The sequence below is a fragment of the Oncorhynchus kisutch genome, linkage group LG20 (assembly GCF_002021735.2).
Source record: "Oncorhynchus kisutch isolate 150728-3 linkage group LG20, Okis_V2, whole genome shotgun sequence".
Taxonomy (NCBI): Eukaryota; Metazoa; Chordata; class Actinopteri; order Salmoniformes; family Salmonidae; genus Oncorhynchus; species Oncorhynchus kisutch.
The window spans coordinates 19,039,830-19,054,474 of NC_034193.2; the positions used below are offsets into that span (position 1 = coordinate 19,039,830).

General features: G+C 41.7%; 1 protein-coding gene across 2 annotated transcripts in view; it reads right to left on the minus strand.

Annotated features, from left to right (window-relative positions):
* LOC109865404 (vesicle-fusing ATPase) overlaps positions 1 to 14,645 on the minus strand; it is a 46,876-nt gene that overhangs the window by 26,824 nt on the left and 5,407 nt on the right. Inside the window, exons 2-4 of one of the 2 annotated variants that reach the window (XM_020453545.2) lie at positions 3,754 to 3,839; positions 2,492 to 2,591; positions 1,103 to 1,142 (exon numbers count right to left, since the gene is read on the minus strand). In XM_020453545.2, coding sequence (XP_020309134.1) covers positions 1,103 to 1,142; positions 2,492 to 2,591; positions 3,754 to 3,839 — 226 coding nt within the window. Of the gene's footprint in view, positions 1 to 1,102; positions 1,143 to 2,491; positions 2,592 to 3,748; positions 3,840 to 14,645 lie in introns of those variants that run through there. The other variant, XM_031799411.1, reaches the window with a different exon arrangement.

The following is a 14,645-nucleotide window of genomic DNA, read 5'->3' on the forward strand; positions in this document are numbered from 1 at the left end:
GAGAAAAACGGGAGAAACTCCCCAAATACAGGTGTGCCAAGCTTGTAGCGTCATACCTAAGAAGACTCTATACTATAATCGCTGCCAAAGATACTTCAACAAAGGTTTTTTTTACCTTTATTTAACTAGGCAAGTCAGTTAAGAACAAATTCTTATTTTCAATGAAGGCCTAGGAACAGTGGGTTAACTGCCTGTTCAGGGGCAGAACGACAGATTTGTACCTTGTCAGCTCGGGGATTTGAACTTGCAACCTTCCGGTTACAAGCCCAACGCTCTAACCACTAGGCTACACTGCCGCCCCTGAGCATCTGAATACTTATGCAAATGTTATATCAGTTTTTTTTTATATAAATGAGCAAAAATAAAACTTTTTTTTGCTTTATCATTATGGGGTAGTGTGTGTACATTGAGGGGAAAAATACATTTAATTCATTTTTGAATAAGGCTGTAACGTAACAAATTATGGAAAAAGTCAAGGGGTCTGAATTCTATCAAATATATTCCAAAATTATTAAAAAATGAATACAAATACATTTGAAAGAAAAAGAACACCTCCTTAATATTGAGTTGTATTTTTGTCTTTCCCATTCACCCTCTGAATGGCACAAATACACAATCCATGTCTCAATTGTCAAGGCTTAAAAATCCTTCTTTAACCTGTCTCATATCTTCATCTACACTGATTGAAGTGGATTTAACAAGTGACATCAATAAGGCACCATAGCTTTCACCTGATCAGTCTATGTCATGGAATAGGCAGGTGTACCTCATGTTTTTTACACTCAGTGTAATTGCAATCAACTGGAAGCTCTATCACTGCAGCAAAGGATCATGGGATAATTGCCATTTCTCTGACATAGTAGAAACATCTATAACCATTAGAGTGAAATATGATTAGGTTGCAGGGTTTTTGCTAGAGAAGGATGCTGGGTTGTTATTGTTGAGACTGAGTGGTTATTGTGGCTATGGACCAGAGCTAACCATCAATAGGAGAGCAATAATACAATGGTAATCAATTGCCTTAAAGAGGCTGCTTGAAGCCGAAAGTACCTTCCTGCACTCGCACACAATCACCTCACAGTTCATCATGTTTCACTCTTACCTTCCACATCCTGACCAATGGAGATGCCTGCCCATTTTCTCTGAAAAACAAGTCATTTATCCTAATCAGTGTACAGTTCACACATTTCCTTTATAGAAACTATTTATGGCAGGGGTGGGCCAACTATTTGGCTCGAGAGCCACAATGTGATTTCGAAATTCAACAGAGGGCCCACAGATTTTTTCTTACAGATATGTTTGTCAATATAATTATGCGGCCCAGAAAAAGGGAAGTTATTTGAAAATATATAGGTCCATTATAATTTAAAAGGAGTGGCCTGGAGTGTTTTTTTTTGCCCAAAATAAATCACCCCCCCACCCTGATTTATGGCATCCAGTTTCTCAGCAACAAGGTATAAACAGGCCCAGGAAAAATACATTCTTGCATATGTGGACGACAGTACATCTCCAACGTAACAAAACTAATAAATAGGGAGTTCTGACAAAAACAGTGGTGTAACGTTCCTCTCAAGCATGGTCTTATTTTACAACCCATTTCATCTTTCAAGAAGAACATCAGTCACACAACGGTCAAAAACCGTCAGGACCAGGCAACAGGTTTTTGACTGATCGTGAACTGATGTGTCACCTACTTTACATGATTTAGGCCTAAGCTCTTGGCTGATGTATGGAGCATTACTTTACATGGCTTAGGCCTAAGCTCTTGGCTGATGTATGGAGCATTACTTTATCAAATCAAATTTTATTGGTCACATACACATGGTTAGCAGATGTTAATGCGAGTGTAGTGAAATGCTTTACATGACTTAGCCCTAAGCTCTTGGCTGATGTATATGGAGCATTACTTTACATGACTTAGGCCTAAGCTCTTGGCTGATGTATGGCACATTAGGCCATTGACAAATGTCCAGTGAAGAGTTATGGTGTAGTGCTTCGCTACACCTTCAAATGTTTCTTACGTTTACACTCCAATCTCGTTGTAAAATAAGACCGGGGTGAGGATGTTACCGTAGTACCTGTGTGCTTGCTGTGGCTGCAGAGTTTAAAGATGGAGAAAGAGCAGGCAGTCAGGCAAGGTCAAAGGTCAAAAGCAGTGACATACATGATAGAAAGACAACACACCGGGAGAGGAGGAGCACACAGACAGGCCATAGAAGTCAAACAGCTAGAGCACAGTACAGCCCCAGCTGAAGTAAGACGCTCAGATGGCGTCAGATACATCCACAAAATGTTCCGAGATCTGCACTTGTAGAAACCCACTTCATCCTCATTGATTAAATAATGGCTTTATTTATAAACGCCCTAAAGATGTGGGTTAGACTTTTAGTCCGTTTACTGTTACAAGACATTTTACACAAGACATTCAAGCAAGGATAGGCTTAAACACAGTGTGTAGCCTATTTCTGAAGGCCATGATGGTGGCTCCTACCTGGGGAAGACTGAAGGCGATGGTTCCTGGGACCACACTCTGGTGGGTCTTCACTGTGAACACAAACTTGTGGGTCGGCGTGGTTCTCACCGTCACGTGACTGCGTAGAGGAGAAGAATATCATACAAAGTACTAGAATATGCATGTTTACATGGATAGCAAGCATTCTATTGAGAGAGAGATTTTTCCATGTTCCATGTTGTTCTGAGTGTTAAAGACATATACTACCGTTCAAAAGTTTTACATATACTACTGTCCCATTTTTTTTTTATATATATTTTTATTTTACCCCCTTTTTCGTAGTTACTATCGTGTCTCATCGCTACAACTCCCGTACAGGCTCGGGAGAGACGAAGGTCGAAAATCATGCATCCTCAGAAACACAACCAAGCCGCACTGCTTCATAATAACACAGCGCGCATCCAACCCGGAAGCCAGCCGCACCAATGTGTCGGAGGAAACACCGTGCACCTGGCGGCCTTGGTTAGCGCACACTGCGCCCGGCCTGCCACAGGAGTCGCTGGTGCGCGATGAGACAAGGATATCCCTACCGGCCAAACCCGGACAACGCTAGTCCAATTGTGCGTCGCCCCACGGACCTCCCAGTCGCGGCCGGCTGCGACAGAGCCTGGGCGCGAATCCAGAGTCTCTGGTGACACAGCTAGCGCTGCGATGCAGTGCCCTAGACCACTGCGCCGCCTGGGAGGCCCTACCGTCCCAAACTTTTGAATGGTAGTGTACATATTTAGCTTGGCTATAATACAGTATGTAAGCCTAACAGACATCAGAAACCTGGAGTGAACTAGAGCTGGGAATTGCCAGGGACCTCACGATACCATATATATAGTGATTGGACACAGAGATTTTTATTTCAATTTCAAGTTTCAAACACATTGCTGACTATACATCTGCTGCAGAGAGACAAGGGGAAAAAAGTTTTTGATCAGGAAAAGTAAAATGCTGAAAACAGAATGGGTTATTTCTTTCACCAGGTGAGAAGGTTTGTTGAGTCCCACGCCTGCCCCAGAGGGACATGTGCAGGCCAGAGATGAGAAATGAGCGAGACAATTTAGTGCCATGATAGAAAAGGAAATCAGAGCAACCATAGTGTGATGGCCCTGAGGCTTTTTTTGGCATCGTGCCTAGAGAGCTGAGCCCCAGTGATGCACTGTGACCTGCCACTAACCACACACTGATTTAACAGAGGCACCTCAGGGCTGGGAATCAAAACACACACACACACACACACACTCACACCTTACTGTTCAAACTGTGACTCCTTCTCACTCACGACTGCGCAGTTGGTCAGTGACAGTTCATCTGTTGGACATCGCCCAGCTTGCAGAGTCTGGAAAGGAGAAGAAAAGGAGGCTCAATAACCTTTACAAAAGGGACACATGACCCAATGACATATATGTATATGCTGTAATGAGAAGACCTCTTCCCTTGGCTGTGAATCCTTACAAGATCACAGCAACTGTACTGATGTAAATGGGTCTTTCTCTAAGGAATGGGGCCAATGTGTGACATTGGGATCAACATTTCAAAATGTTTGAAACAAAAAATAAAAAGGATTTTCATGCAGTTCCACGTGTGTACTAAAAGGAATAAAAGTGAATATATGCAAATTGGCCCATAACTCCACCTATACAACAACATATGCCTAAGACTATACATCCTTTGAGCAGGGTTCATACAGACATTGGCAAGTCAAATTCAAGGACTTTCATGGGCTTTTTCAAGCGCTTAATTGTAATTTTCAACGACCTCAATGTTATACAATTGTATAATGTATATAAATCTACATATAGGGCCTAATATAGAACCCTCCCTCCTCCCAAAAATGCATGCAAAAAGTTTTTAATTTTTTTTTTAAATAAGAAAAAAAGTAGGCCATTATCACTAAGAATAAAGCATTATTTAGGCCGACCTGTGTGGTCGACGCAGGCACACATAATAAATAAATGAATAGCGATTGAATTGATCTCACTATCGCTGTTTTTATCCTGAGAAAGTTACCAAAACCAGGTTACGTTTTTTAATTTTTATGTGAGGATTTGTATGGAAAGGCAAGTTGAAGCCAACATCAGATTTTGGCATCCCCATAATAACGGCACGTGGTTTTACCGCAACAGAGTAGCGCAACACCCTTCAATTGAAGCGGTGGGAAACAAACGAAAGTGGCCACATCTCTCACAGAAAACGTATCAAAAATGTAATCACGGATAATTATAAAGGGAGCAGGAGAACTTATAAATTGGCTACAATAATTACAATAACTTTTCATGCACCAAATTGAGGAAATGTCTAGTTTTCAAGCTAGGCTATTCCAGTACTCCAAATTCAAGTTGAAGTAGCTACCCCTTTGTATTGTTTAAAACTGCAGGTCTAAAATTGAAAACAAAATGTATGTTTTGAACGGTCATCCAGCTCGCAATTCCAAGTCGGGAACTCTGGCCTCTTTCTAGAGCTCCGACCTGAAGATCATTGACGTCTTGAAAGCACCATAAATCCAGAGACTGACAGACTTTGATGACAAAGTTTGATGAAAGTTTGCCCATAAGAAGGACCGCCTCGCCACGTTCAACTGAGACCATGTCTTGTATACTGCTGCATAAATGATGTAATATGACAGGGAGATATATATACTGTAGCTAAAAAAACAAATACTAAATGTATGTTGTGTAGTAAGCTGTTAGTAGCCCATGTGTCTCACTTGGTGGTGCACATGTAGCCTCTAGCCTGTTTTAGAGAAATATTATCATTGAATATTGTACGAGCTTTCATTGTCTGCTTCTATGCCCATGTTATTTATCCTACGGTTCTGACTTGGTGTACTGGGAGAACACTGTAACAAAGGCCCATGTTCTGAATTCTGTCTCTGTACATTTCAAAGGTGCTGAATCGGCTACTCGCTCATTATGCCATAGTTTGTACATCTCAATTGTTTCATTGCTTATATTGTAGGTTTATCTCATTAGTACACTACATGACTAAAAAGTATGGACACCTGCTTGTCGAACACCTCATTCCATCATGGGCATTAATATGGAGTTGGTCTCCCCTTTGCTGCTATAACAGCCTCCACTCTTCTGGGAAGGCTTTCTACTAGATTTTGGAACATTGCTGCAGGGACTTGCTTCCATTTAGCAACAAGAGCATTAGTGACATTGGGCACTGATGTTTGGCAACTATGCCTGGCTCGCAGTTGGCGTTCCAATTCATCCCAAAGGTGTTCAATGGGGTTGAGGTTAGGGCTCTGTGTAGGCCAGTCAAGTTCTTCCACACCGATCTCGACAAACCATGTCTGTATAGACCTCGCTCTGTGCACAGGTGCATTGTCATGCTGAAACAGGAAACGGGCTTCCCCAAACTGTTGCCACAAAGTTGGAAGTACAGTATGGTCTAGAATGTCATTGTATGCTGTAGCGTTAAGATATCCATTCACTGGAACTAAGGTGCCTAGACCGAACCATGGCAAACTGCCCCAGACCATTATTCCTCCTCCACCAAAATTTACAGTTGGCACTATGAAGTTGGCACTATGCGGCTGAGCTTTCGTTGCTCCTAGATGTTTCCACTTCACAATAACAGTACTTACAGTAAACCGGGGCAGCTCTAGCAGGAGAGAAATTTGCCGAATTGACTTGTTGGAAAGATGGCATCCTATGACAGTGCCACATTGAATGTCAATGAGCACTTCAGTAAAGCCATTCTACTGCCAATATTTGTCTATGGAGATTGCATGCCTGTGTGTTCAATGTTATACACCTGTGAGCAATGGGTGTGGCTGAAATGACCTAATCCACTCATTTTCAACTGTTCTGCCTGCGGCTATGGAACACTGACCTGTTCACCGGACGTGCTACTTGTCCCAGACCTGCTGTTTTCAACTCTCTAGAGACAGCAGGAGCGGTAAAAATCAAATCAAATTTTATTTGTCACATACACATGGTTAGCAGATGTTAATGCGAGTGTAGCGAAATGCTTAACCAACAAGTAATCTAACTAACAATTCCAAAACTACTGTTTTATACACACAAGTATAAAGGGATAAAGAATATGTACATAAAGATATATGAATGAGTGATGGTACAGAGCAGCATAGGCAAGATACAGTAGATGGTATCGAGTACAGTATATACATATGAGATGAGTATGTAAACAAAATGGCATAGTTAAAGTGGCTAGTGATACATGTATTACATGAAGATGCAGTAGATTATATAGAGTACAGTATATACGTATACATATGAGATTAATAATGTAGGAAATGTAAACATTATATTAGGTAGCATTGTTTAAAGTGGCTAGTGATATATTTTACATCATTTCCCATCAATTCCCATTATTAAAGTGGCTGGAGTTGAGTCAGTGTGTTGGCAGCTGCCACTCAATGTTAGTGGTGGCTGTTTAACAGTCTGAAAAAGAGATACTCTTAATGATCGGCTATGAAAAGCCAACTGACATTTACTCCTGAGGTGCTGACTTGCTGCACCCTCAACAACTACTGTGATTATTATTATTTGACCATGCTGGTCATTTATGAACATTTTAACATCTTGGCCATGTTCTGTTATCATCTCCACCTGGTACAGCCAGAAGAGGACTGGCCACCCCTCAGAGCCTGGTTCCTCTCTAGATTTCTTCCTAGGTTTTCGCCTTTCTAGGGAGTTTTTCCTAGCCACTGCGCTTCTACACCTGCATTGCTTGCTGTTTGGGGTTTTAGGCTGGGTTTCTGTACAGCACTTTGAGATATCAGCTGATGTAAGAAGGGCTTTATAAATACATTTGAGTTGAAAGTGTCCATATACACTATATATACAAAAGTATCTTATTCATTATTTTAGGCAATGTTGGAATGATTTCATTGTTTTGCTTACTTTGTGTATTATAATTAGATTGTGTGTTTTCCTTCATGAGGAGGGGATATTATATAATGTTATTGGGTCTGTAACCATGCTTCCTGTTCAAATATTTGTTTTCAACAAAAAAGCTCAGGAATAGACCCATGTATTTCCAGTTGATATTGTGAGGGTTGTTTTGTTTGCGCAATGCTCCATCTTTGTCAGTATATTTTCTATAAAAGTGGATCCCCGTGATTGTATTTTCCTTCCTTTTTAGACCACATAGGCCATATAAAATAACACAAAGCTGTGTAGTGGCTTTGCTGGCATGCAACAAAAAAATGGTGGTCGACTTCACTCCACTAAGACAAACATGCGAAAATCGCCACAATTGCGCACAGTCGACTTCCAAGGCACAAAAACATACGAAAGTATGAACTCATTGCCTGTATGCTTTCTCTGTTAAACTGATGAGACCCTGCTGTTAAATCAAGCAGACAACAGATGATCAACATCAATTCACGAGGGATATCGAGGCACAACGGTCTTTACCGGTGTAATGAATGAGACAGCAAAATACTCTGGACATTCAACTCAAAGACCTTTTTTCCCCCAGGACCTGGGCTGTTGTTGAATCGCGTGCACCATGACAACAGCTGTTCGTCACTTGACTGTCATTTGGAAAATTACTTCCTGGATCAGATGATGTGTGAACATATCATGGCTCAACTAATCAGCTTGGACACCAAATACACATCCAACAAGTATTGTGCATAATTATTTTAGAACCATGTTAATTACAGTATCGATTTAGATTTTAAGTATCAAGGTAAGGTGACTCCTTCAGTAAGAAGCATTCGATTTGAGGATATTCATAAGATAGGTAATATATAGAAAACCTTGCACAATCTGACAATCTATAGGGGGGGGAAAAAACTATTGGAACCAAGACTTTAAAATAACTGATATTGGTATAAAAATGGAGGGAATGAAGGAGCATAACTAATGAAATTTACAGTTAATGAAAATACATGCTCAATTCAGTATAAACTAATATATCAAATGTATTATACAGGAGTCTTAAGTGTAAAACCAACAATGCCTTCCGGGAACGCTATAAAGCCCAAAAGTTAGAAAGTTGGCTGTCTTTTAATTAAAAATGTACTTTTAATCCGCCCGTCTGCATATTTCTCGACATGGCACATGAGGGTGCAGTGAGATACCAGATGGGTTGGATGATAAGTTTCTCGTCAATCCTCTTGAAAAAAAAACAAATACTTAACTGGAAATCAACCAATCCTCCATCGTTAACACAATGGAAAGGTCAAAGTATTTATTATCCAAATGTTGAACGTGTGTGGATGATAGACAGAAACAAAATGGTGCAGTTTGAATCTGTGTCGCAGAGTGATACAGACGCTGGGGATGGGGGGGGGGTGAGCAGGTGGGTCTCGGCAGATCGTTGATGTTTGTGTTGTCGTCTGCATGCTGACATTTGTATGTTTTGTACCGTTTGAAAAAATTCTCGTACAATTTTTTTTTTTTAAAGCATTTGATTTTGCAGTGCTTACATTATTTGGAATTTGTGTTCCCATAAAGTGTTTTCACCCTTTAACATAAGGAGACAGGAAATGTTACACTGCATTTCTGAGATCTCTATACAAAAAAAATGTCTGAACGCTAGATCCACGATTCTTACAGGGTTCATGTTCAATGTCTAATTTAACTGATTAATGCTTAATATATGATGACAACTTATACTGCCATAAATAAAGGACAGCAAAGTAATGTTTTATGTCACACCAATTTGGATAAGTCCGTCAAGACACCAACCATGATAAAGGGTTAAACATTCATTTTTTAAAACCGACTCGTGAATTTTATTGAATCTAGATATGATTCCCCCCTTATATCGTAATGTAACGACATGAAAAACATGGGCAGATTATTATAAACAACTTAACAGCTGTAACAAGTTGTCCAGTGTAGAAAATCCTTACTGATACCTTAGTTTATAGAAAAATACAAATGTTATCACATGGCCATGGCCTTTTAATGAGCATAGCTATTTGAATGAATTGTACTGCTAACAAGCTGCTCTAATTCATAATATCCTCAACATTGTAATGTGAGGAGTCTACTACGCAAACATATTACACACACGTCTACATGTGGGAAACAGGTTCACTGTCTTGCATTCCTGTGTAGATTGTCAACCGATGCACCTTTGCCAGACGGCTTGTTCAAATACACTGCTCAAAAAAATAAAGGGAACACTTAAACAACACAATGTAACTCCAAGTCAATCACACTTCTGTGAAATCAAACTGTCCACTTAGGAAGCAACACTGATTGACAATAAATTTCACATGCTGTTGTGCAAATGGAATAGACAACAGGTGGAAATTATAGGCAATTAGCAAGACACCCCCAATAAAGGAGTGGTTCTGCAGGTGGTGACCACAGACCACTTCTCAGTTCCTATGATTCCTGGTTGATGTTTTGGTCACTTTTGAATGCTGGCGGTGTTTTCACTCTAGTGGTAGCATGAGACGGAGTCTACAACCCATACAAGTGGCTCAGGTAGTGCAGCTCATCAATGCGAGCTTTGGCAAGAAGGTTTTCTGTGTCTGTCAGCGTAGTGTCCAGAGCATGGAGGCGCTACCAGGAGACAGGCCAGTACATCAGTAGACGTGGAGGAGGCCGTAGGAGGGCAACAACCCAGCAGCAGGACCGCTACCTCCGCCTTTGTGCAAGGAGGAGCAGGAGGAGAACTGCCAGAGCCCTGCAAAATGACCTCCAGCAGGCCACAAATGTGCATGTGTCTGCTCAAATGGTCAGAAACAGACTCCACGAGGGTGGTATGAGGGCCCGACATCCACAGATGGGGGTTGTGCTTACAGCCATTTGCCAGAGAACACCAAGATTGGCAAATTCGCCACTGGCACCCTGTGCTCTTCACAGATGAAAGGAGGTTCACACTGAGCACATGTGACAGACGTGACAGAGTCTGGAGACGCCGTGGAAAACGTTCTGCTGCCTGCAACATCCTCCAGCATGACCGGTTTGGCGGTGGGTCAGTCATGGTGTGGGGTGGCATTTCTTTGGGGGGCCGCACAGCCCTCCATGTGCTCGCCAGAGGTAGCCTGACTGCCATTAGGTACCGAGATGAGATCCTCAGTCCCCTTGTGAGACCATATGCTGGTGCGGTTGGCCCTGGGTTCCTCCTAATGCAAGACAATGCTAGACCTCATGTGGCGGGAGTGTGTCAGCAGTTCCTGCAAGAGGAAGGCATTGATGCTATGGACTGGCCCACCCGTTCCCCAGACCTGAATCCAATTGAGCACATCTGGGACATCATGTCTCGCTCCATCCACCAATGCCACGTTGCACCACAGACTTTCCAGGAGTTGGCGGATGCTTTAGTCCAGGTCTGGGAGGAGATCCCTCAGGAGACCATCCGCCACCTCATCAGGAGCATGCCCAGGAGTTGTAGGGAGGTCATACAGGCACGTGGAGGCCACACACACACTACTGAGCTTCATTTTGTTCACAGCAGGGAAACGTGTGAAACAGTAGAAACGGAGGTGGAGATTGTGGTGAATTATCTATCAGGTCTAAGGGACACTTCAGGCCAATTTGCAAAAAGAAAACTATTCTTAACAATGATTAAGATGTGAGGAATTCAAATTAAATGGTAAAAAGCCACTCATGGACAACCCAAACCAAGCCCACCCCAGGACACGGTATAATTCAATTTGTTTGACAAGTTGTATAAAGCCTGGACTTGGAATATTGTTTATGCATACAATATAATGTATTCTCAGTGAATTTCTGGAATTTTTATTCCCTGTTCGAAGAAATTAGCCATTGAAATTTCTTGCATTTTCCCAATAAATTAAGTGAAAGTACCAAGTGTTGCCCACTAGATGCCGCTGTTCCTGCTACTGCCACACCCTTTTATCCATTTTGCTGGTCTCTTGTGTTTATCAAATGTATCACAACATTTTCTTTGCAACTTTGGTCAGAAAACCAATAGCTTTCGCTCATGATGAAAATACATGGTGTGGTCGTCATCACAATTCTATCCAGTCTTCCATGAAAGCAAAGAAGTTTGTCCTTCTCTTAGCAACCTAATTCTTTAACCCAACTCTCCTTGAATAGTCCAACAAGAGGCAGGGGGCTATCCCTATGGTGCAATTCTCATATCAATACTTTTCATACAAGCCCAAAACTTTGGAGAAATGGGCTAGTGACTAAACTGTTGTGACAACACTAAGAAAATAATACAATTATAAACCACTGCATGGCAGTCATATGTTTTTCAGTAGAATTATTAGAAAACATCTATGTGTAGTGTGATTAGTGCCATTTACTATTAAATCTAACCCAATACCATTTGAAAACACCATACAGTGTGTGTTTGGGTCTTTACCATTGAAAACTCTTAGAGACCATAACATTGAAACCAGTAGATCTGCTATAGACCAGTAGTTTGTTTGTTCACCAAACACACAGGGGCGGTTTCCTGTTCACAGATTAAGCCTAAGAGAAGGACAAACTAAATTGCTTTCATGGAGGACTGGCTTGAATTGTGAGGATGACCACAATGTATATTTATCATGAGCAAAAGCAATTGGTTTTCTACCCAAAGTCAGTGGCGTAAAGTACTTAAGTAAAAATACTTTAAAGTACTACAAGCCCCGTCAACGTTAATGGGGGCCTATTCGGCCCGCCTTTTCCTGTAGTTCACAATCAGCTCCTTTGTCTTGCTAACATTGAGGGAGATGTTGTTGTCCTGGCACCACACTGCAAGTTCTCTGACCTGTCCTCGTTGGCGGTGATCAGGCCCACCACTGTTGTGTCATCAGGAAACTTAATGATGGTGTTAGAGTCGTGTTTGGCCACGCAGTTGTGGGTGAACAGGGAGTACAGGAGGGGACTTAGTATACACCCCTGAGGGGCCCCAGTGTTGAGAATCAGCGTGCAGACGTGTTGTTGCCTACCCTTACCACCTGGGAGCGGCCCATCAGGAAATCCAGGATCCAGTTGCAGAGGGAGGGGTTTAGTCCCAGGGTCCTTAGCTTAGTGATGAGCGTTGAGGGCATTATGGTGTTGAACGCTGAGCTGTAGTCAATGAATAGCATTCTCACATAAGTGTTCCTTCTGTACAGGTGGGAAAGGGCAGTGTGGAGTGCGATAACGTCATCTGTGGATCTGTTTGGGCGGTATGCGAATTGGAGTGGGTCTAGGGTATTTTTATTTGACCTTTATTTAGTCAGTTGGAAGTTTACATACACTTAGTTTGGAGTGAATAAAACTCGTTTTTCAACCACTCCACAAATTTCTATAGTTTTGGCAAGTCGGTTAGGACATCTACTTTGTGCAGGACACAATTTTTCCAACAATTGTTTACAGACAGATTGTTTCACTTATAATTCACTGTATCATAATTCCAGTGGGTCATAAGTTTGAGCGGCCTTTCAGGTTATGTCGATATAGGACTCGTTTTACTGTTGTTCTGGGATTGATTTGCACTTTTCGCACCAAAGTACGTTCATCTCTAGGAGACAGAATTTGAATACTTGTAGGTCTTCTATCCCTGATATCCTTCAACCCTGATCTTATTCTCTCGATTTTAGCTAAAAAAACATCGGAATCGGCCGACATCTAGTTTAACGCTGATGTTAAAAACCGATGTCAAAGCTACCGTGTATACCTATATAACGTAGGTACATGACGCAATGTCGCCACGTAATATGTTGCGCTACACATGCAACACAGCATTCCTAACCTAGCCCACAATGTCTGCTGTGTGGATCAAGCAGTCAACAAGTCGAGCAGTCATTTGAAAGAGTACGAAAATTTCAGCGAGACAACTCAAAGGTGAAATCCATTAAAGTCAAGATAATAGAATTCATTGCCCTTGACTATCATCCATTCTCTGTCGTGGGTGATGTTGGCTTTCGCCGACTGGTCGAGCACCGGTACACACTACCAAGTGGGCTATTTTTCAGATGTTGCCCTACCGGAGTTACACAGTAATAGCGTTACTGATATTAGCTTCACGACATACTATGGAATGCCATTTGGCTCTTTGCGTGTCAAAAAAATACAGTAGCACTGTCAAAGTAGTACAAAAAAAGTCTGCAAACAAGTAAACCCCGGACACGAATGATGCATTTACAGTACCCCGTTGGTAATAAAGCATAATTTGTTTGACTGCAACTTCTGGGGTTGCTAGCTTTAGCTTGGTACCTAGCTAGCACCATTACAACCAGCCTGAAAACAATGATCAGTCGAAACTGCAGTCATTTTCATTACTCTTAGCAATGATTTAGGAAACCTTGTGAGTAAGTATTAGCAAGGTTGTCACTTGTTGTTCGCCTATTGAAATTGAACTTCAGTTCATGAAAATAAATAGCTAGCCAGCTACTTAACCCTGTTGCCCAATGCTAATGTTATAAGCAGCCAGCTAGCTTCATCTGGCTAGTGAGGCTCGACCGGACCGGGTTGTGAAGCTAGCCACAATAAGATTTAGGCACAATAGTGGAATTTGCAGTTTGCATTCAAAATAAAATTGTAATTGACAGTGATGCAAATGAATACAAAATAGTAGACTCATACTTTTATTTTGAAGGCTAACCGCAAAGTCCACTATTGTGGCTAACCCTTATTGTGGCTAACCCTTATTGTGGCTAGCTTCACATAGATGGGTCCGACCACCATTAATCAAATAAGAACGGTCTTATAAATTAGGGTTATTTTAGATGATGACACCTAGCTATATAGTTAGCTAGCTATAGTTAGCTAGCTACTGAAACAGACTGTCATTTTGGTATGTTTTTTGGGAAGAAAAATGTTTGCATCTATGAGCTAGCTAGCTTTTTTTAATGACCAGCACTAAAGGTGCGTGCGACAACTTTACCAGCATCATAGCACACGTATCGATGAATTGTTGTGACATGAAATACGAGTGATAGTGTAATCAATGTGTGATAACTACGTAAAAAATGTGTCAAACATCTCCAATCGAAAATCAAATCAAGAGTCGGCTTTCTATTCCGCAACAAAGCCTCCTTCACTCAAGCCGCCAAGCTTACCCTAGTAAAACTGACTATCCTACCGATCCTCGACTTCGGCGATGTCATCTACAAAATGGCTTCCAACACTCTACTCAGCAAACTGGATGCAGTCTATCACAGTGCCATCCGTTTTGTCACTAAAGCACCTTATACTACCCACCACTGCGACTTGTATGCTCTAGTCGGCTGGCCCTCGCTACATATTCGCCGCCAGACCCACTG